The 22,801-nt window shown below is 42.2% G+C and overlaps 1 protein-coding gene across 1 annotated transcript; it reads right to left on the reverse strand.

The window, feature by feature from the left end:
• Nucleotides 1-5,616: 5,616 nt before the first annotated feature.
• LOC311262855 (olfactory receptor 11A1-like) lies at nucleotides 5,617-17,497 on the reverse strand (the record flags this gene model as incomplete). Its single annotated transcript, XM_084362604.1, has 3 exons — nucleotides 5,617-5,981; nucleotides 6,118-6,231; nucleotides 17,182-17,497. 3 exons carry the CDS (start codon nucleotides 17,495-17,497, stop codon nucleotides 5,617-5,619), a joined length of 795 nt encoding a protein of 264 aa, XP_084218730.1.
• Nucleotides 17,498-22,801: the final 5,304 nt, after the last annotated feature.

A 22,801-nucleotide genomic window follows, 5' to 3' on the forward strand; every position in this document is an offset into this window, starting at 1 on the left:
TAATGTTGTCAAAAAAACTCTGTGAATAATAGACAGATTATCTAACTCGCAGATGTGAGTAAAAACTGACTGTCACCCAAAAAACATACAACATGTACTTGAGAGTCTTAGTTACCTGACCTTAAAACAACTGTTTGAGACTAGGCAGTTTATTTTATCAGATTGCGTCGCACTCTGTGGATCTCATTAAAGTTGTTACTATGTAAACAGCATCTGAAGACTCCAGAGGCCTGACCTCATCAGCAGCCTCACTGTTTTTGAAACTCTAAGTGTGTCAGGATATCTAAAGGCCGGAGTTGAACAATGTAGTCACAAAGCCTTTGGCTAGTTTGTCAGAAGCTTGGATGAGGAAGTGTTAACATGTTTCAGGAGACTTAAAGTTGTGAAGGGGTCATTAAACTCACCAGGAGTTGCACAACAGTACCCCCCACAGTCGGTGTACAGTTTTGGTACCAACTGATAATGGTTCTTAACTGCCTTCTTAGGAGAACCTTAAGATCAAGCCAAAGAAGCTTCTTAAGAAGCTCTTAGTGGGAGCTGTCCACCGCGGTGCTGCTGAAACTGAATCAATCGATGCCAGGCAAATCGATCACCCACCTCTTTATCAGCGCATAAGTCACACACAGCGCCCCGCGGTCCCTCAACACTGGTGCAATTAGGCTACGCATGTATCGTGTGTGTGTGGGGGTGTGGGTGCGGGTGTGTGTGTGGGTGTGTTGATGGCCGCGTAGTGCTTTCTACCGATCCAGCACGGATCCACCAGGGAGGGATTGTGGATTGGAATGAGGGTGCCATCCACCACACCGATCACCCGGGGGATCCCAGCCACTGCGTGGAACCCTTGGTGGACCTGGCAGACCTCGTCCCGTGTGGTGGGCAACTTTATGTGGGTCCGGGCATGGCGCGGGAGAATCGGTGTCACAGCTGCCACACTCCGTGACACTGATGCTAAGGGAGGCAGAGGTGTAACTGAACATCTGGCACACTGAGCAGGAGAAAAGAGGAGAGGGAGAGAGAGAAGCCATCGCTAGCTGATAGTGGCTAAGCTAGGACACGATAGATTAGCCAGCAGAGCTAAGAGAGCTACAAACAGCAGCAAGCCCGGCGACCAAGCTATAAACACAGAGTATTGTTGAATGCCTTAGTGGACCAGCAAGTGCCCGATCACAAGCGGGATCTCGGTCGCTGCAGAAGGAATACAACAATAATCTGCTCGGACGAGCCGGAGCAGCACAGTTACGCTATCAGTCAGTAACACAACAACAGGAAATGACGCAATGACGCAACACGCATACACGCGGCCGCCGCAGACCGGCGCAGCGTCTGCAGCTCCCCGCTCCGGCGACCTGCCACCCACTGGTTTGGTGGATTGTTCCCCTTCGGCGGATGGCGGGGTGGCTGTGCCTCTCCACCTCGCTGGACCGATGTCTCCCCCTCTGCCTCCCGGAGGTGCCCGGGTGTCTCCTCCTCTGCCTCCCGGTGGTGCCCAGATGTCTCCCCCTCTGCCTCCCGTGGTGCCCAGATGTCTCCTCCTCTGCTCCCCGGTGGTGCCCAGAGTTGCTCCACTGGGGTCCTGGAACAGCAGCTGCCATCTCGGACCGCGACTTCTGCCTCACGTCGGAGGATTCTGAAGGAGGCAGTGCTGAGGCGCTCCGGGAGTCTCCACAGTGGCCGGACTCGGGATCACCATCCCGGAGCAAAGGCTGCTCCTGGTTCTCCCATGAGACATGGGGATTTACGGCCCCTTCTCCCGCCCTCTACGGCAATCATCGGAGACTCCTACACCCAAGGCATCCGCTTCGCAAACGCCATCACTCACTACCTCCCTGGTGCTACTGTCCCGCTCATCCTGGACAAACTCCCCGGTCTGCTGCGCTCGCTCCCATCCTCCCTTACCCGAGTGCTGATCCATGTAGGGTCAAATGACACGGCCCGCCAACAGTCCGAACTCACAAAAGTTTTTTAACGACCTTTTTAGCCTTTTAAAAACCAGCCAGAAGTCTGTTTTTATCAGTGGCCCCCTCCCGGCACGGTCCCATGGATCTGCGCGTTTTAGCAGAATCCTTGCTCTCAACACCTGGCTCCAGTCTGCATGTCGTGTCCACAACCTCGGTTTTATTGACAATTTTCACTTGTTCTGGAGCCGCCCGACTCTTTTCAGGAATGACCACCTAAACCCCTCTGGCAACCAGCTGCTTGCAGCTAACATTCACTACGCTATCCAAACATCTCCATGTGCATGACCTGCCACACACCCCCTTCACTACCTTCCTGGTGTCGTCATCATTCTTCTTCTATGGTCCCTTCCCACTCCATTCCCTCATGTAACAACGCCCCCTACCGGCACCAGCGGCCCATACCCTGCCACCCGCAATCATCCATTCCAGTCACAATAAGTAATAGGCCATCACACAACACTCCAAATGGTGACAATTATAGACTAAATAGCAGGTGTTTGCTGTCAGTCCAAGCCCAAACAGCTGTGAAATCAGCTGATCTGTCTCCACCGATCCGGATGGCACTTCTGAATGCTCGTTCCATCTGCAACAAATCCCTCACTCTGAATGAACTTTTAATGAGTGAGAATATGGATTTCTTATTCCTAGTTGAGACGTGGCAGAGGGATAAGGAGTTTTTTCACTTAAAAGAGCTCTGTCCCCCTAGCTGCTCTGTTATCGGGACCCCCGCTTGGAGCGCCGTGGTGGAGGTCTTGCTGTTGTGCACCGCGACAGACTGGTTAACTCTCAGCCTTTTTCCCCCTTTGAGTGTCAGATAATAAAAGCTTGGTTTTTAAACCCATTTTACTGTATTTTAATTTATCACCCGGTCCTGGTCCTGGATGTCTCTGGACCCACGCACATCAAGGGTCACACTCTGGACCTTGTTTTTTCACTAGGCCTAGACGTCAGGAACGTGCATGTGGAGGACTTCCAGGTCAGTGATCATAGCTGTGTACTTTTTAATGTAAACCCTCCTGTAAATCCTTCACCTTTGAAAATAAAAACCCAAAGGCGGATTATAAATCAGGATGTCGCTGATGGTTTCTCCTTTATGTTTGAGGCTCAATTACTGTCGAGAATTGATCACCCTGATGTCTTTATTCAGACCTTCAACAGGCACTGTATGACTATTTTAGATAAAGTTTCTGTGGTGAAAACCAGCAGTGCACCTGCAAACGCACCTCATCCCTGGATAAATGACTGCTCGTGCTCTTAGGAGAAACTGTGGAAAAGTGGAACGTCTCTGGAAGTCGACACAACTGGAGGTTCACAGACTCCACCTAAGGGAACTTAGAGCCTCTTTAAATGATATGTTAAGGAACGCCAGGACCCAGTACTTTGCTCAAATCATCTCTTCTAATAAGAAACATCCTATGGTCTTATTTGACACAATCAGCTCCCTTGTCTCACCTGCTGTCTCACAAATTCCTGTGCACTCTAAAGCAGACAGCAATGAATTCCTTACCTACTTTTGGCCCAAATTAGAGACATTAGGGAGAAGACTTTACCACTGCCTTCAATTGACCCTGCTGGCATATTTTCTGATCCTGCTGGTGAAATGCCCTCACCCTGTACTTGGTCCTCTTTTAACCAGATGACGCTCCAGAACTTTACAGCTCTGCTGCAAAAAATGAAACCCTCCACGTCTCCCTCTGATGTCCTCCCTACCAAGCTGTTTAAAACTGTCCTCAACTCAATTGGCCCTTGTGTTGTGAAGCTGATAAATCTTTCACTTACAACCGGTGTGGTTCCAAGGTTTTTCAAACCCTGGAGAAAATAGTGGCAGAGGAACTTACAGTGTTCCTGGAGTCAAATAATGTCCTGGATAAGTTTCAGTCAGGTTTCTGTAGAAATCACTCCACCGAAACTGCCTTGTTACGTGTTTCTAGTGACATTATGATGGCAGCTGATTCTGGCAAAGACACAGTCCTGGTTTTATTGGACCTCTCGTCAGCCTTTGACACGGTTGATTTTGGAATCATGACAAACGGACTCAAAGACCTAGGGTTATCTGGTCTTGTCTTCAAATGGTTTGAATCCTATCTTTCTGAAAGATCTTTTAATGTGTTTGCAAACCAGATTTTCTCTGAAACAGCACCTCTGACCTGTGGGGTACCGCAAGGTTAGGTGCTGGGGCCAATTCAACACATTACTGTACACAAATGGTAAAATTGTAAAGCAACATAACCTGCAAGTGAAAGTAACTTGTAATATGCAATGCATTACATTTTGGAAGTATAGATTGTATCCCCAAGAGTGACCAAAGGGTCATTCCATGCCAACTCACCAGTTCAGTTTGAAAAAATCCATGTTGAAACTTTTAAATTCATGAGATTAGTTCAGAGAGTTAGACATTGTGAAATACATGTTTTCAGCTGAGGAACTAAGCTTGACATTTTGTCCAGACACACAGAACAGGATGACATCACCTTCTGTATATGCAATAAACCAAGCCATTTCAAGCTGTTGTAGTGTCTGTGTGTTTCTTATACCTCCTGAGCTCTCAGTGACAGGACAGGATGGGACAGGACCAGATGCTTCCCTTAAAGTATATGTGGGAAGGTGATGACGTAAAGGTCTTATGTCTTGGATAATAACTCATTAGCCCTGTAGTGTGCGTCAGAGAGTAGCTAAAGGAAGAGGTCCACACTGAGAACTGACCAGTTCAGAGGTTCAGGTTTGATTTAATGTATACATTTCCATCTAAGTATAGAGAAACTAGCAGGTCAACTTTAGATAACATCAATAGGGTCACACAAACATATTCCCTTGAGAAATATTCTACAGAGGTGTTATGCAGACCCATTCCTTCTCAACAGGATAGAGGGACCCTCAGTTCCCCAAATGTGAACAATTAGAGGAAATAGGTGGGTATGATCGAACAGACTCTAAAAAGGACCCGCACACCAAAGAACAGGGGGTGAATTTGGTTGATCTCCTAAGACTGAGAGGAGTTCTGATAGAGCAGAGGGCAAAGCATTTTGGGCATCACTTTGCCAAGATTTGAGAATACCAGGGAGTGGCCACACTCTGGTTCGGACGCTGGCTTGAGATCTGTTTCAATAAAGATTGCTCTATCTTCCACCCAGCCTGCCTCCGCAGAATTTCTTTATCAACATACTACACACCGACACCTTTGGAGGACGACAGCCCATACACTTCACTGTAACTTACAAATTTCCAGAACCCAATGATAGCTGACTAATCATACACAATAATGAAATCCTCATTTGATGGGAAGAACCATGTGCTTCATTTCATTTTTATTTTTCTCACATTTAAAGGTAAAAGTTTGCCATGGCCGTCAGGGACATGACATGGTTAAAAAAACACAGAAACAAAAATGTTTATGTGTTCACATTATGACTGTTTTGAAGTACATTAGTACACTGACAGGTTATAGGTAATAGGTTTCTATTAAACTTGCGATGATTTGATGTTGAATAAAAGATTATGAGTTCGATTTTCATGTAACTGCACCACACAAACCCTGCACAGGATAACTGGGTATACAAAATTAATGGAATTAGGGGGAATAAATACTTGCATTACCTTTATACTATCAAAGCATCAAAGAGATCAAATGTCTGCATAAACGTTTAAAAACAAGGACACATTAATTCCATTTGACTGAACAGAACAACCTCTTCAGGTGTTTAGAAATTTCTGTCATTTTCAGTCCATATATGATTGGATTAAAGAGAGGACTAAACAAAATCATTTGCAGAGTCACTATTAAACGCACAGCTTTTGGAACATCGTATTCCAGTCGAGCTATAATGATATCAAATGCAGACAAACAGGTGAAATTTATCAAAACTATCAGGTGTGGTAAACAGGTCTGTGCAGCTTTTCTTCTGACTTCTCTACAACTTCGAGAGGATACTATAAATATCTTGGTATATGTAAAAAGTATAAAAAGAACAGGGATAAATACGAGGTTCATCAAACAAATCAAACCATACACAGATACCATACACTCTTGAGCTCACACAAATAAGTTTTTGAACTAAACTGTTGCAAATGATTCCTTTCAAAGTAAAATTACAGCGATTTCTATTCGCAATAAGTGCAACTCCACCTGCAACCTGACAGGCAGGCAGAAGCCAAGCCAAACCTAGGCAAATAGTTATAGTTGTTGTCCTCATGATAGTCGGATATTGTAGAGGTTTACATATAGACACATACCTGTCATAGGCCATGGCTGCCAACAGTAAGAAATCTGAACCACCTGAAGAGTAAAATAAAAACCATTGAAAGAAACATGCTGCATGTGATATGACCTATTTCTCAGATAAAGAGTCAATCAGAAGCTTTGGGTAGATTGCAGTGCTGAAAAGAACAGAGTTGACTGACAGAGCTGCAATGAAAATGTACATGGGCTCATGGAGGTTTTGGTGAATCCAGATCAGATACACAATTATAGAGTTACTGCAGATTATTAGAATATATGTTGTAAACATAATCACAAAATAAAGATATCTGTATTTGTTTAGTTCCACATAGCCATCAAGATTTATATATGTTACATTTAATCCATCATCCATGAAGAATGTCACGAGTTTAACCATTAATAAACAGGAAAGAAAGATAACAATTATAAATGAATGAACTGAGAAAAGTCCTACTTTTCTTACCAGAGATTGCATTAACATAGAACGTGCATTGGTTTGTGTCATTCATTCACAGATACCTGACCAGCAAAGACATTTAATTTATCTCCATATTCGACAGTGAAAGTGATCAGTGTGAGTCACTGCTGAGATTTTATGAGACTTCTTCAGCCTCTATGGATCTCATTAACTCCTCCACCAAGAGGAAGAACTTCCTCAAACTCTGGAGGTCTGAACCCTTACCATTTAGAGCTTTTGCCTCGTGAGGGTCTAATTATTGATCTACATGTCTGGTAGAGGTCTGGAGAGAGAGGAATGAGGACCATCACTGGATTCAGCTGGCAATAGAGGAGTTGAAGGCAGCGTGGACTGGGCCAACGATCTCAATCTGTTTTTTAACAGATTTGATACTGAGGCCCCTTCACCCCCTGCTAACACCACCATCAACCCTACTGCTGTCTGCCAACCACCACCTTCTCCACCCCCTCCCCCTCCTTGCAGCCTTTCATCCTCCTGTGAGATCCCTCCTCACACCTCCTCCCTGGTCTCCAGACTCACTACACACTACAACCCAATAACTCTACACCTCCCCCTCCCTTACCTGTCACCTCTACAGTGAGCATCACAGCTGACCATGTTAGGAGACAGCTGGTGAGACTCCACTCGAGCAAGGCTGCAGGTCCTGATGGTGTCAGCCCCAGGCTGCTCAAAGCCTGTGCCCCCCAGCTATGTGGAGTACTTCACCATGTCTTTAGCATGAACCTGAGTCTACAGAGGGTCCCTGTGATGTGGAAGACATCCTGCCTTGTCCCTGTGCCGAAGACGCCGCGTCCCTGTGGCTCCAAGGACTACAGACCTGTGGCACTGACCTCCCACATCATGAAGACCCTGGAGCAGCTCCGGGCCTTGGTCAAACCACTCTTGGACCCCCTACAGTTCGCCTATCAGCCCCAACTTGGAGTTGAGGATGCCATCATCTACCTGCTCAACCGTGTCTACGCCCACCTGGACAAACCAGCGAGCACTGTGAGAGTCATGTTTTCTGACTTCTCCAGTGAATTCAACACCATCTGTCCAGCTCTACTGGGTGAGAAGCTGACAGCGATGCAGGTGGATTCCACCCTTGTGACCTGGATTGTTGACTGTCTGACTGGCAGACCACAGTATGTGCGCTTACAACACTGTATCAGATAGAGCGGTCAGCTACACCGGGGCCCCACAGGGGACTGTCCTCTCTTCCATCCTCTTCACCCTCTACACCACGGACTTCAACTACTGCACAGACACCTGTCATCTCCAGAAGTTCTCGGATGACTCAGCAATAGTTGGATGTATCAGTGAAGGTGCTGAGGATGAGTACAGGACTACTGTGGACAACTTTGTCAAATGGTGTGAGCGGAACTATCTACAGCTCAATGTGACAAAGACCAAGGAACTGGTTGTGGACCTGAGGAGGACCAAGGTGCTGTTGACCCCTGTTTCCATCCAGGGGGTCAGTGTGGACATTGTGGAGGATTATAAGTATCTGGGGGTCCACATTGATAATAAACTGGACTGGATAAAGAACACTACAGGAAGGGACAGAGTCGTCTCTATTTTCTGAGATGACTGAGGTCATTCAACATCTGCCGGACTATGCTCAGGATGTTTTATGAGTCTGGGGTGGCCAGTGCTATCCTCTATGCTGTTGTGTGCTGAGGCAGCAGGCTCAGGGTAGTGGACGCCAAAAGACTGAACAGACTGATCCGCAAAGCCAGTGATGTTGTAGGGGTGGAGCTGGACTCTCTAACGGTGGTGTCAGAGAGAAGGATGCTGTCCAAATTGCATGGCATCTTGGACAATGGCTCCCATCCACTCCATGACGTGGTGGTCAGCCACAGGAGTACATTCAGTACCAGACTGATCCATTAAGATGCACCACAGAGCATCATTCCTGCCTGTGGCCATCAAACTGTTCAGCTCTTCTCTGTGTCGGACACTCTGAGTCAACAGGACGACTCTTTGTTTCTGTTTTTCATATTGAGTTGACAAACCAAATAATGTGGAATAATTAATACAAATAATGTGCAATAACCCATATTTCAACAGTAGCATTATTTATTACACTGTATATATAGACATATTTCTAGTAGAATGTACATTTCTTTTCTTTTTTTTAATGAGGAACGCTTATAACCTGATTCCAGAGGAGCTGAGACTACGCTATCGCGGAAACAGAGCTGGAGCCATGGTCAAAGCTAGATGATTACAGAAGCGGTGGAGGTACAAGCTGTCCATTCCTTCGTGTGTGATGGGGAACGTCAACAAGACGGCTGAGCTAGCTGCCTTAGTGAAGAACGTGAGGCTGTACAGGGAGTGCAGTCAAATGTGTTTCACTGAGACATGGCTAACTAGCAACATTCCGGATGCTAACGTGGAGCTAAGTGGCTTTACTATTGTTCGGGCAGACCGAGACCCCAAGCTGAGCGGCAAATGAAAAGGTGGGGGCCTCGCACTATTCATAAACAACAAGTGGTGCAACTCAGGACATGTGACTGTGAAAGAGGTAATTTGCTGCCCAGACATCGAGCTGCTGGCTGTTAGTCTCAGACCCTATTACATGCCTCGAGAATTCTCGCATGCCATTATCATCTGTGTTTACATTCCACTGAGAGGGCTTGCTGAAATTGCGTGTGACGTCATCCACTCTGCTATCGTGAGGCTTCAAACTCAGCACCCTGAAGCCTTCATTGCGATCTCAGAAGAATTCAACCATGTCACACTGGACTCAACCCTGACTGCCTTTTATCAGTTTGTTAACTGCCCCACACGAAAGAACAGAACAATTGACCTGTTGTATGCCAATACAAAGGACGCTTACACTGCAACCCCACAGCAGCCACTTGGGAAATCAGATCACAACCTGGTTTCCTACAGGCGAACCTATGAACTAACCCTAACCCCCCTACGAACCACGCGAGATGTAAAATAAGACCCAAAACCTAAAACGAAACAGGAAGTGAACCGACTGTAAGTGTCAGCGTAATTTATTTAATAAATAAATAAATGTATATAATATATAGTTGTATTCAGCGATGGACTAAGCAAGTAAGATATAGGCTATATTTATCCATAGTATTAAATATAAGTGGAGAAACAGAATGAGGCCGGTCGTTGCTGTTTAAACTCAGCAAAATGGGGTAACGTTAGCAAAGTTTCAGAGGGTTATTTGCCTGTTTGATAAGTGACATACAGCGTATACATGCGTTTTATTGTAAATGATCCTAAAAGGTTGACCTAAGTAGATGAATCTAAGCTAGTGGGTGTTGTAACGTAGCCAGCAATGTGATGAATGTAACTTAGAAATTGTGACTCTGCTATAATATTAACCAGCTCATTCAAAAACATTATTCTCAGCGTGGTCTATTGCAGCAGTTTAAAATGAGTAATATCATACTTTTGATTATTATTACCAGGTCGACGGTGACATGAACGGGCCATATTAGTAATTGAGAGCTTGTCCACAAGCATTTGTGTTGTACCATTAGTTTGGTTGAAGTTATTGTTCAAATTTACATTCAAACACGTACTTCCTACAGTCACAAGAGTTACAGTTTCTTAATGAATAAATGCACATCACCCTGAACAGATGAACAGGCCATAAACAGCCACTCTACTAGCTTACTAAATATTATGTATAAAGAAGTGAACTACAGTAATACAGTGCAGAGAAAGCCATTTGTATGGGTTTCTACTGAGGGTTTAACTATGTGCCATCAGGTTTTTGTCAAGGTAACAGAAATTATTTGGCCAAACTGGATCACGAGGTTACATCCTTGTGTTTTTGATGGAGTACAATGGATCACAAATTTAAAAAAAAATGTTTATGTTTGCTTTCAGCTCCATCCAACCATCATCATTGATGGTAATAAACCTCAGGTGGTTTCCACAGATAAAACACATGCATGTGTTATCTGTTTCTCATCTCATCTCATTATCTTACGCTTTTTCAGGGGGTTGCGGGGGCTACTGGAGCCAATCCCAGTTTCTCTATGGGCGAAGGCCAGGGTACACCCCTGGACAAGTTGCCAGCTCATCACAGGGCCCTTTCTGATGGCAGAGGCTGCCACACAAGGTGCCATCTGCACATCAGGAGCAATTTTGGGGTTCTGTATCTTGCTCAAGGATACTTCGACATGTAGCTCAGTTCCGCCCAGGGGAGCCGGGATCTGAACTAGCGACCTTCTGATCAATAGTCACCTGCTCTACCCACTGAACTACAGCCACCCCGTTATCTGTTTGAAAAAAGGGGAGAATATGCAAATGTTGTTGCACACATTCAATGCCACGAAAGGGCAGCTGTTCGTCATGGAGGTATGTTTTAATTTCAAATCCAGAGACGTCCATGCAGGTGTTGTGCAATGTTGTAAATTTGTTCTTTATTTAAGGTCAGTAGTTTATACCAATGTGTGCATGAATGTTGTTGGTGAACATATATAAGAATTTCATGCACAAATTGTTTGTAAATGCAATTTCTATTTGTTTGCAGGTTATAAAATGTACAGGTGCCTGCGAGGCTGTGTCAAAACGCCACATCACCATCGCTGTTATTGTGGCCGCACAGTCACCAGACAGGATTTATTCATATGTCATGTCAAAACCTGCAGCAATACTTTCGGTATTCCTTTGTTTAGATATTTTTTATATTTTAACATTTACATGCAAATTAATTTCTCACAGTTTTCAGTTAAAATATGTTTGCTTTGTCTCTCTGTCCTCCATCAATACTGCAGCCTCCTCCATCTCTGCAGTCTCCCCTCTTTCTGCAGCTGCCGGCGGGTCTCTAACTTCCAGCGTCTCTCATTGCGGCCCGTGCCTCAGCAGCCTCTTCTGGAGCCTCCTCTGTCTCTGATGCTGCCCGTGCCTCAGCAACCTCCTCTGGAACCTCCTCTGTCTCTGATGCCGCCGGTGCCTCAGCAGCCAATCACTGACATAACATCAACTCACCATCTGCCATCACGATGCATAGACAGAAAGAATGGAATATTTGTTGTCCAAAGAACATTTTCCTGGCCGATTACTCCAATTCATGTCCAAAATTGTACTGAGAGAAACATAAAATACTGTGTGAGGTGCAGCAATGCAGACGGGCGGGAGAGTTTGCCAGAAGAAGTGGCCTAATGGGTTTTCAGTGCATGCATCAGAAATCCATTTCTTTTTGTCCCTTGTCTTCAGTAACATATGAACTCTCAAAGAAGAGGTTCTGAAAGATATGGTGGATAAAAGATGTATTTCTGAAAACACTATGCACTTGTGTCTCTCACAAAAAAAAAAACAGCTGAGTCCGAGGGATGCCCTCTCAGTGAAGAAATCACACTTGAAAATGGAACATCAAAAATGTATGTCTGGATTTTGGGAGAAGATACAGGGGCTGGCATTTAAATATGGCATATGGCATAACCAGCACCCAAGAATTAGTAGGTCTACGCTTCAGAAGAGTAGGACCTCAGGAGGACTCTCAGTACCTAACTTTGAAATGTATTTTCTATCCTTTGTGCTGAGATCTGTATCAAGGTGGTTTGACAAAAAGGCAGACATACCTTGGGTGAACATAGAGAATCACACTGTATCCCCATATACGCTTAAATATGTTCTATTCTCGGGCTTCTCCCCAAAATTTGTCAGAACAAATTTGGATCAATTATTGCAAACTCAATCCTAGTTTGGAATAACATAGCCAAATCAGCTAAATGGGATATAAAGTGGCACTTAGATACCCCAATTTTTAGAAATAACCTATTACTTATAGGTGGTGAACCAATCATTTTCGCCTCTTGGCAAAATCAGGGAGTTCATAGTCTGTCGGATCTGTATAATGAAGATTGTCTTAGATCATTTCATGAACTCAGACAAATCTATAATTTGCCTGGCACCTCTTTCTTTTTCTATCTACAGTTGCGCACAGCAATGCGTACATATGGTGTCCCATGGAATCAAACCCTATTAACACATCCCCTAATGCATCTCTTGAACATTGCAAACGTTAAAAAAGGTTTTGTGTCTCGAATATATAATGAGCTACAAGGAAGACTAACTGGACCCACAGGCAATGTTCTTGTCTGGAATATAGATACTAAAGATTTTGGGCTTAGTATCAACTGGCAGAGAGTGTGGAGTAATATTCCACTAACATCCCGTAACTATAATCATCAGTTAATTCACTATAAGCTAATACAAAGATACTATTTATCCCCAAGACGATGCTGCCAGATCCGTATCACTCAGAGTCCACTATGTCAGTTATGTCCTCACAAAGTGTTGGGCACATACATGCACATGATGTGGGAATGCCCTGGGGTCTATTCCTTTTGGCTCAGCATTTCGAACATTCTTTCTTGTTTAATTCAGACAAACATACCTTGTTTACCACATATATTCCTTTTAAATGATGATACTTCTTTGAATTTATCATTTTACAAGAAGAGAGTACTGTTCGCAGGTTTAACTGCAGCAAAGAAAATGTCTGTTAAAAGATGGAAACCACCACATGTTCTAAATGTGTATCTGTGGAAATTGTCATTCTATGAAGTTCTGTCATTAGAAATCTCCAGTGCCCGTGCTCAAAAGGCAAAGACAGAAGCGATACAGAATCTGGAATCAGCATCTGAGAGAGTCAAAGCGTTGTTCTGAGGCTATACTTTATACTTTATACTTTATAAAAAAAGAAAAAGAGGAGAGAGGAGGGAAGAAGAAGGGGAAGGAAGGAAGAGAGAGGGGGGAGGGAGGGGGGGAAGGGGGAGGGGAGGGAGGAGGGGAGAGAAGGAGGGGAAGGGGGAAAAAGAAAAGAAGAGAAGGAAGAAAAGGAAAACAAAAAAAACAAAAAACAACAACAACAACAACAACAAAACAAACAAGCAAACAAAAACCTCATGAATGTGTCCATGTACTGCTGTTACTGTGTGTTTTATTTTGTTCTGTTTATTTACTATTTTATGTAACTATCCTTAATCAATGTCACCCCCGAGAAAAGGGTGCGGGTAATGGGTATGGATGAATGGAGTTGTAATGAAATAAAATGAAATAAAAAATTGATCACAAAAAAAAAAATTTATGTCTGTGAAGGACAGTGGCACATCATACTACTCTAGGTTAAGGAGAGTAGTGGTTTATTTTGACAGGAAAAAAAATACTTGGCACTGCCTTTGTGCTATGCAGAAGAACAGCTGTCCACATAAATCAATTGCAAAATGGCACTTGAACCAAACACATCCTCAACTTTTTCAAAAAGTTAGAACAACAGATTCCAATGTGTTTGATGTTTTTGAAAATGATGGACATCAAGATGAACACGGCACTGGGCATGAGACAACATCGGTATATCCACCAGAAGGAACTGGTCTGATGGCAATGATTGAGTATTTGCTGAAGAACAAGAGGTTACCAACTGTCTTGCCAAAAGATGTCAGTTCTCTATCAAATGGAAACACATTGCCACAGCACCTAATCCCTCAAGAAACATTTTGTGCGGTGTGTCCAGGAAGGGTACCTCTTTCTGAACCAATCTTGATATCGCAGAAAGCCAAGATTGTGATGTGCATGGGTGTAGTAGAAGGTCTGTATTTTTAAGAAATGCATAATATTTGCAAATTGCAGTCTAATCGCAGATATTACATTTTATGTTTCTTGCATCTAGTCAAATTGTGAAAAATCACATTACTACATTTTTTATCCTTACACCTAGTATTATTTTTGTTTCTTATACTGTAGATGTGTCCACATATTGTAAGAGGTGTGGGATATGTGGAACATTCTACAGCTACCAGGAGTGGACTGAGGGGCTGCACAACTTTGACAACCACGTCATTCTAACATTGCATCTTTGCCTTTTCTTGAGACAGTCTGTGCAGGTATTCTTCATTTATTTTGTTTTCATTTCTATGTCCTGTTTAAATCAACTGACGACTTATGTACTTGTTGTTTACCATGTTTAGCTGTAGACCTTTTTCACGGCAGCCATTTTGACATGAGATAGTAGGACAAATACAGGTGTTACAAATGATACTAATTAAGTTTCCATTCCATTCAGGCCAAACAGAGTCAGGGTGCTGCTATTGCGCATGTCGGCTCATTAGAAAAGCTCTGCTACACTAAATGGAACAGAACCTTAATTAGTATCATTGGTAACACCTGTATTTGTCCTACTATCTCAAGTCAAAATGGCTGCCGTGAAAAAGGTCTAAGGATCGACCACTGAGTTATTGTAGTCAGTCATATTCAAATTTCTCAGATGTAATTGTCTACGGTCCGTGCATGAAGTATAATTCATCTGCACTGTTTATGTTGTATAATGAAAAATCCCATTTTTGGAGGTATGTCCTATTTCATTGTCGTAAGACGTGTAATGCAATTCAGCGCCACAAAGCGTCCGCTTGTTCCTTTATCCAACTTGTACAATGAAAATTGAAAAAGGAAGTCGAGTGCCGGAAACAGCCTTCAAAGTAAAAGTTGGGCGTTTTGAAGCGTGTTGGCCGGAGCTGTCAGTTTAAGGAGAGCGAAATGAAATAAATACAACCTAACAACAAATAGCCTAAATAATTTCTTAATCCTATCCCAAGTCTTTAATGTAGTTTTTACAATTATAATACCATCTGCCACCCTTGACTCCTTCCAATTTGACATAAGTGGAAGACTAGCTATAGTGTTAATGGTCTATCCAGATTGAATGCTTTAATGACTAAGTCTGGATTATTTCTCAATTCAGCTTTTCAGTATGTAGGTTGTGAGACTGCGAGATTAATTGATAGAAAAACAATAGTTAAGTGTAGCCTTGGACTACTTTATACCCACAGCCACGTCGTTGCCGGTTATACATAATAAGGCGTTAGGTAATTTGAATTTTGATGTTTGAAATGTTTTGATAACAATCTTCGTGGAGTGTGAGGTGTTTTGCAAGAGTGGTTGTGGAAAAAAACTGCCATCAGCAGAGGCCAAGCAATTGAAGAGGCACATGTTGGGTGTACTAACTGTGGTTTAATTTTTTATTCAGATTGTGCAAACTTAAATTCACCACCTGTTCAAAAAGGGCACCAGGTCATTGTGAAAAAACCTTCTTGAGTATGAGTTCAATGTGCATGTGCTCTTGTTTGCAAGGCTGTTAGGATTAGCCTGAAGCGAGAGGGCACTTTATAGACCTTTATAGATTAACTGTAAGGTGTAAAGATGTACGGTAAAACAAGGTGGTCTGATTATGTTCATGTACTATTTTGTTTTGCTAGCGTCTTTGATATCTACACGACAGCAACACCTTATACTAACTGCTAACTTGGGGGTAAGCTCAAGCTGTCAATTTCTTTAGTCTGTGGCCCAACAGGTAAATTAGGTCTTTAAACTAATGTTGATATATATGTTGATATAAGTTAGATGGATGCACTTTGAAATAACTTAGTAAAGAAAGACAGTTAAATTGTGCGTAAGCTTATGCGTGGTAAAGGGGTTTTCTATAGAAGTTACTGTAAACAAACATTGTGCTTCGGCCTATAATGTTGACAACACCTGGAATGTTCATCTGCATTTATAAGCATTAAGCATTAAACTCAATCAGTAACATTGTAGATATTAATAACTCACATCAATTGCATTACACATTAAGGTTCTGTTTTGCTGTAATTCATGAAAGAGCCAATCTTGTGAAAATAAAATGGACTAATTGTAATAGTTGTGTTTACAATCATTGTCATAAAACATCACAATTCATCATTTCTATGTAGTAGTTTACATCTGAATTACAGATTGTACGTTTAAAATTCCAACTAAACTAATTAAAACTTCACTTAATAGAGGGGAGTCATTACACTGTCAAAGTTGACAATATTTGTTACTGTACTGTCATGAAAAGAAAATTTCAAACTACACAGAAAATCTGAATCAACTCTGAGATAACAGGACAAACATCTGTCGTGTGTATATTGTGTTAATACATCAGATTGTTTTGGTTGGACAGAACAACTTCATGAGGCATTTAGAAATATTTTTCATTTTAAGCCCGTACATGATTGGATTAAAGAGAGGATGATAAATGACTATCTGTAAAGTCATTATAAAATGTACAGTCTTTGGAAAATCAGATTCAAGATGTACTGTGATGACATCATATGCACACAAGCAGGAGAAGTTTATCAAAACGATCAAGTGTGGTAAACAGGTCTGAGCAGCTTTTCTCCTGACTGCTCTACTACTTCGATAGGATATTAGAAGTATCCTGGTGTATGTGAATAGTATGAAGAGCACAGGGAGAAGTAAAACATTTAGCAAAATGACAATATCATGTATAATTTGTTCTCTTGAGACCACACATTTAAGTTTATAAACTTTATTGTTGCAAAAAATTCCCTTTAAAGAAAAGCTACAGAGTTTTTCATTAGAACTCAGTGCAGTTGGCACAGCGACCTGAGAGGCAGGCAGAATCCAGGCTAAGACCAAGAAAATACTGACAGTTGTTTTCCTCATTATAGCTGCATATTGCAGAGGTTTACATATAGACACATACCTGTCATAGGCCATGGCTGCCAACAGTAGAAACTCTGAACCACCTAAAGAGTAAAAAATATGAAACTGCAAGAGACAGGCTGAATATGATATGATCTGTTTCTCAGATAAAAAGTCGATCAGAAGCTTTGGGTAGATGGCAGTGCTGAGAAGAACAGAGTTGACCAACAGAGCTGCAATGAAAATGTACATAGGCTCATGGAGGTTTTGGTGAATCCAGATAAGATACACAATAGTAGAATTACTGCAGATGATCAGAATATATACTGTGAACATAACCACAAAGTAAAGATATCTGTATTTTTCCACTTCCACATGCCCATCAAGAGTTACATATGTTAGATTTAATTCATCATCCATTAATGTTGTCAAAAAAACTCAATGATTTTAATGAGCAGATTGTATAACTGGCAAACAGGAGTAATACCTGAGAAAAGCACTGTCACTGCATTAACATGTAACCTGAACTGGAGAGTCTTTTACATTTACAGTTACCTGACCTAAAAACACACTTTGTGCATTCATCTCCAGAACTAACTACGTGAACTGTTCGACTCTGTGGCATGTGTTTTTATCAGATTTCTTCACTCTCCATGGATCTCATTATGTCTTGTAACCAAGAACTACTACTGTGTAAACAACTCCATCAAACTCTAGAGGCCTGATCTTGAAGATAGGGCTTCACAGGAAAACTCACGTTTCACGGGACCTAAAGGTCGGGGTTGAGAGCCTTTTGCTAACTGGTCAGAAGTTTGGATGAGGAATTGCTAGCATGTTTCAGAGGAGCCAAAGCCAGATGTCGGCATTGTACAGCCTGCGGGGCCCGTTCTGGCCCTGTCCATTCTGTCTGCCCCGCGAGGTCGATGACAATCCGCCCCATTTTACTCATTAATGTAAAAAGCATTGAACGAAAGGACCTAAATTGGCTTTTATTTTGAAACATTTGTGTGTCCTGAGTGTGTTTCCTCCTGATACAGTTGTTTGAAATGAACGATGTTTGAAGTCACAGCGTAATCTGAGTGGGGATCTCCATTTTGTTTGTGCAACGCAGTTGATGTATGGAAAGCCGTTTTGGTCATAATGAAATAAATTAATAAATTAATAAATAATGCCATGAAATGAGCCCCAAATTAAATAAATAGGTTGATAAATAGACATAAATTAAATATAAATACATATATCAATTTATATTTTTATTTTTATATACGGCCTTAAACTCGCCACAAAGTGATTTTTACAACAGCCAGTTAAGGACTACTGAGGACTACTACATGCTGCTCATTCGCTTTTACGTTTATCGTGAATTTTATAAGTAGTAGCCTATCTATGTGTAGTTGTTTTCCAAGTTTGCTTACCTTAGGCCTCCATCAGTCAGTCTCCTCTGAATGGTGCTGGACGACACACCAAAAAGCTCCGCAATTCTTCGGGCTGGCAGTCCAGACAACGCAAAGGCGGTCGTCCAGCACCTGGTGTGACTGCCTGCCCCTGGGCATCTCCAACATGAACACGGTGCTCAATGTTGTGCAAAATGTTCATAATATCCCCATCCACCTCTATATCATGAAGGGCACTTATCCTCCCAAGAATCTCCGGGAAGTCAGCAACATTAGCTAAAATATTATCTGGTGGTACTATGTTTTGTTCTATGCTGTCACTCAAGGAGAGCATAGCACCCCGGAGCTCATCTATGTCCTCCATGTCCTCCACTGTGAGCACCGGCTCCCGGTCTCCAAATCTGACAGTTGTTTTAGTCTGAAAGGGTACAGATAACCCCGCCCCCTCATTTGAATATTGCAGCATGAAATAAAAGATCAGTGAAATAAATGTGACGTTATGAAATAAAAGTCCCCATAAATAAATAAATGTGACGTTATAAAATAAATTCCCCGGAAATAAATAAATGTGATGTTAGGAAATAAAAGTATCAGGAAATAAATAAATGAGGCATTAGGAAATAAAAGTCTCCTGAAAAAAAAAAAAAAAAATAGTTTTAAAAATAAAAATATAATCTATGTATTTATATTTAATTTATGTCTATCTATCAACCTATTTATTTAATTTGGGACTCAGTTCATGGCATTATTTATTTATTTATTAATTTATTTCATTATGACTAAAGCGGCTTTCCATATTGATGGAGGTACAAACTGGAGTCACCTGCCACAAATGGGCACTAAAAAGCACAAGGTTAATGCCAAATGTAAAGTGTTTAATAAGTCACAGATGAAGTCGGCTGTAAAGTTGTTTGTTTGCAACAGATGTGGTCACATTAAAAGACTACAACTTGAGCCGTCACTTTGAGACAAAACACACAGAGAAATATAGAAATCTGTCAGAAGGTGTGAATGTGAGGACCGCCGAGGACTTGCTAGCTATAAGCTATAAAAGCAGCAAGGACTTCTTACGAAGAACATGTAAATGTTTTAGTAACTAATTACTATCATTTCATAGAGGCGTCAACATTTCTCAATTATAAGATGCATCGCGATGCGGATGTGGAAGATTCTGCATCGATGCAGAGACAGAGCATAATCAAGAGTCTGCAGCTTATGCTTGTTATGAGAATTTTGTGCTATATGTAGAAGAATGTGAATTGATGTTACACAGCCCTTTTTTAGAGAGACTGTGAACTGTGACCTGTGACTTGTGACTTCTTCTATGGCCTTGCCTTGAAACTTGTTTATGACCTAAGTAAGGAATCGACAGACACTAAAGATAAACATTCTCCTCTCTGTAAAAGGGCTTGAATAAGCATCTGATATAGTGATAACACACCCAGAGTGAGAGAGAGAGAGATAAATACCCTGACTCCCTCTTTAGACAGGGAGTCTTCACTTTGTAACTGACCTGCGTGTTGCTCTGTGAATGCTCCTCTTGTACAAGATTAAAACCCTTGTTTGAACTATGAGCTGAGTCCGATCTCCTTCCTCCAGTTCTAAATGAACGCAGAATTATTTTAACAAACTTTGGCGCCCAACGTGGGGCCCCAATATCTGTCTCTCTCTCCACACCAGAGGACCTGAAGACCTTGCAAGGCAGAGTTAAAAACTCTTGAAAAGACCTCCACCACAGGGCTCTTAAAGCCTCGTTTGGTAAGGGAGGCCAGGTCCCCTGGAGAGTGGGACAGTGACGGGGCTAACCAGAGGGGAGACGGACCAGCCAGGCAAACATTGAGTCAGGGGCTCAATTCATCAAAAAGGGTAAGAATTAATTTCTTCATTTCTTGGGAGATCTGGGATCTCTTATAATTTGGATATAAATTTTAGAAAATCTAGTCAGGGACTAGGGAGAGCTGGTATCTCTTAATTGGAAAAAGCAAGTCAGGGACTTGGGAGAACAAATTATCTCTTAGAAAACTGTCTTTGGAAGGACAAAGTTTAAATTAATCCCTTAGGCCTGAGTAAACAAAAAGACGTCAGGGTTAGAGTCCCTAAAGGAAAAGAAATGAAAAGACCGGTAGAATAAAATACAACGTTAAAAGGGAAAATACGAATAAAATTAAAAAGTAAATGTAAAAAAAAAAAAGGGAAAAGATTCAGGAGGTAATAAACTTTATCCTGTTTTGTACTCCAGCCGAGATAAACAGGAAGATGACGATTATGTGCCTCTGGGTCTCCATCCTAATCCTCCGCCGTACCTCAATCCCCAACTACCACCACCTCCTGCTGCAGGCGCAGCTCCAATTCCTCCCCCTCACTCTCTCTCTGCACCTACTCTCTCCGCTGCTACACTGACAGAAAGGGAAAGGAAGTCCAAAGACAACAAGGTCGGGTAAATTGTATGATGTTTATGATCCTATTCCCATGCCTATACTCTCTCCTCCAAAGGAGTCAGTGAGTTTGAATGATGACATAGAAGAATCGTGTCCGATGATAGAAATGCCTAACCCGAGAGCTGGGGATGGGCAAGATGCAACAATTAGAGTGTATAGAACATAGACAGAGGGTGACGTGAAAGACGCAGCATGTGGCGTTCCACACCCGAGGGAAAATACAGGAGAGTTTAGGGAACAATTTGAAAGATTGTGTGAAAGTTTCCAGCTGAACACCTTAGAGGCAGAAAGAGTACTAAGGTGCATGGTAAAGCACGATGAAGGTGTGTTGATCTGCCTAGAGAGATTGAAAGTAGTGTTTGCAGCAAATAGTGGGATACAAGCTACGACCGACCATGCAGTGCATGCAGAAAATGTACTGAGAGAAAAAAGAGCCAAGACTGATGTGTATTTCCGAGGCAATGTTAATCGTGGAGTCTGGAGAGGGAGAGGCAGAGGAGGACGAGGAGGACGGAGATTTGGAGAAGAGGAGAGCTGCTACAATTGTGGCAAATTTGGACAATTGTCGGCATTTGTCGACAATTTTGACCTGCGTGTTGCTCTGTGAATGCTCCTCTTGTACAAGATTAAAACCCTTGTTTGAACTATGAGCTGAGTCCGATCTCCTTCCTCCAGTTCTAAATGAACGCAGAATAATTTTAACAATGCTGATTGTTGATTGTCTGGCCTCAGCTGGACAATAAAATTACGTTGCGACGTTGCTCCCATGCTTTGACATGTGGGTGGACATTAGGCTAACGTTCATTATGTAGGAGGGATGTTGGAGGGAGGCAGAGATCATCTGCGAGTGGTAAAAAAAAACTGAGTATTTTTTAAAATGGACATCTCAGGGCACATGTTGGATTTTAGGAACTTGCTGGGAAGCACAAACTGGACGAGACCCACGCTGACCGTGGCTTCTGCCTCACAACAATTGCTAATCACATTAGCCATTTTCACCTGAAGCTAATGTCTGCAGCCATAAATAATAACTGTTACAGAAAGCCCAGATAATCAGCCAAGATCTGAGGAGGCGCTGTCAACTTTGCCATCCAACTCTGAGAGAGGTGTGTGCAGCAGAGTCCATGAATGCCTTATCTTGAAGCTGCCATGTGAAAACAATATTATTGTAGATTACAACAAACGTGTAAGGCACTGCAGATGGATAAATGCTTTGGTTTTGTAATGTTTATGTATTGAAAAGGTGCAGCTTTTATTTTGTAGACTGCTGTAGTCTTATTATTGGAAGGACTTTCTGAATAAAAAAGTAAGAAAAGTAGTCATGTGCAGTAATAAAGATCATTGAGGATGCCATACACTGAGGCGCGTCGAGAGGTATCGAGAATAGTTTTGCATTCAAATTGTTGACAGCTGAATCGTGATGGAATCATGAGGCAAATGAAGATTCACACCTATTATTAGTCAGTAAGCAGATCAATAAATTCTACCTGGCTTCAAGACTTTCACAAGAATATTTGTTATATACACAACAAAGAAGTAATTATTTCCCTGTTAAAAGTACCAGTAGTACTATCAGATATGTTTACACAAAATGAACTAATGGTTTATAGTAGGGGTCATTGAACTCACCAGGAGTTGCAACAACAGTTTTGGTACCAACTGATAGCGTAGATACCGTAACTAATGATAGTTTATCACATCAGTTCCAACAACAGCAGGCAGTTATGAGCACACTACTGTACAGGTGTGAACCATAGTCTCAGTATTTTGCATGTTATTCATGTTCCTTCACTGATTTATCTCGGCTCAGAAATCGTCAAATTATCATTTCAATTCCCATTTATCCTTCAGTTGTGACAACATACATTTAACAACTGTACAGTTCTTTTCAT

The sequence above is a fragment of the Pagrus pagrus genome, assembly GCF_965226575.1.
Source record: "Pagrus pagrus genome assembly, chromosome: 9".
NCBI lineage: Eukaryota > Metazoa > Chordata > Actinopteri > Spariformes > Sparidae > Pagrus > Pagrus pagrus.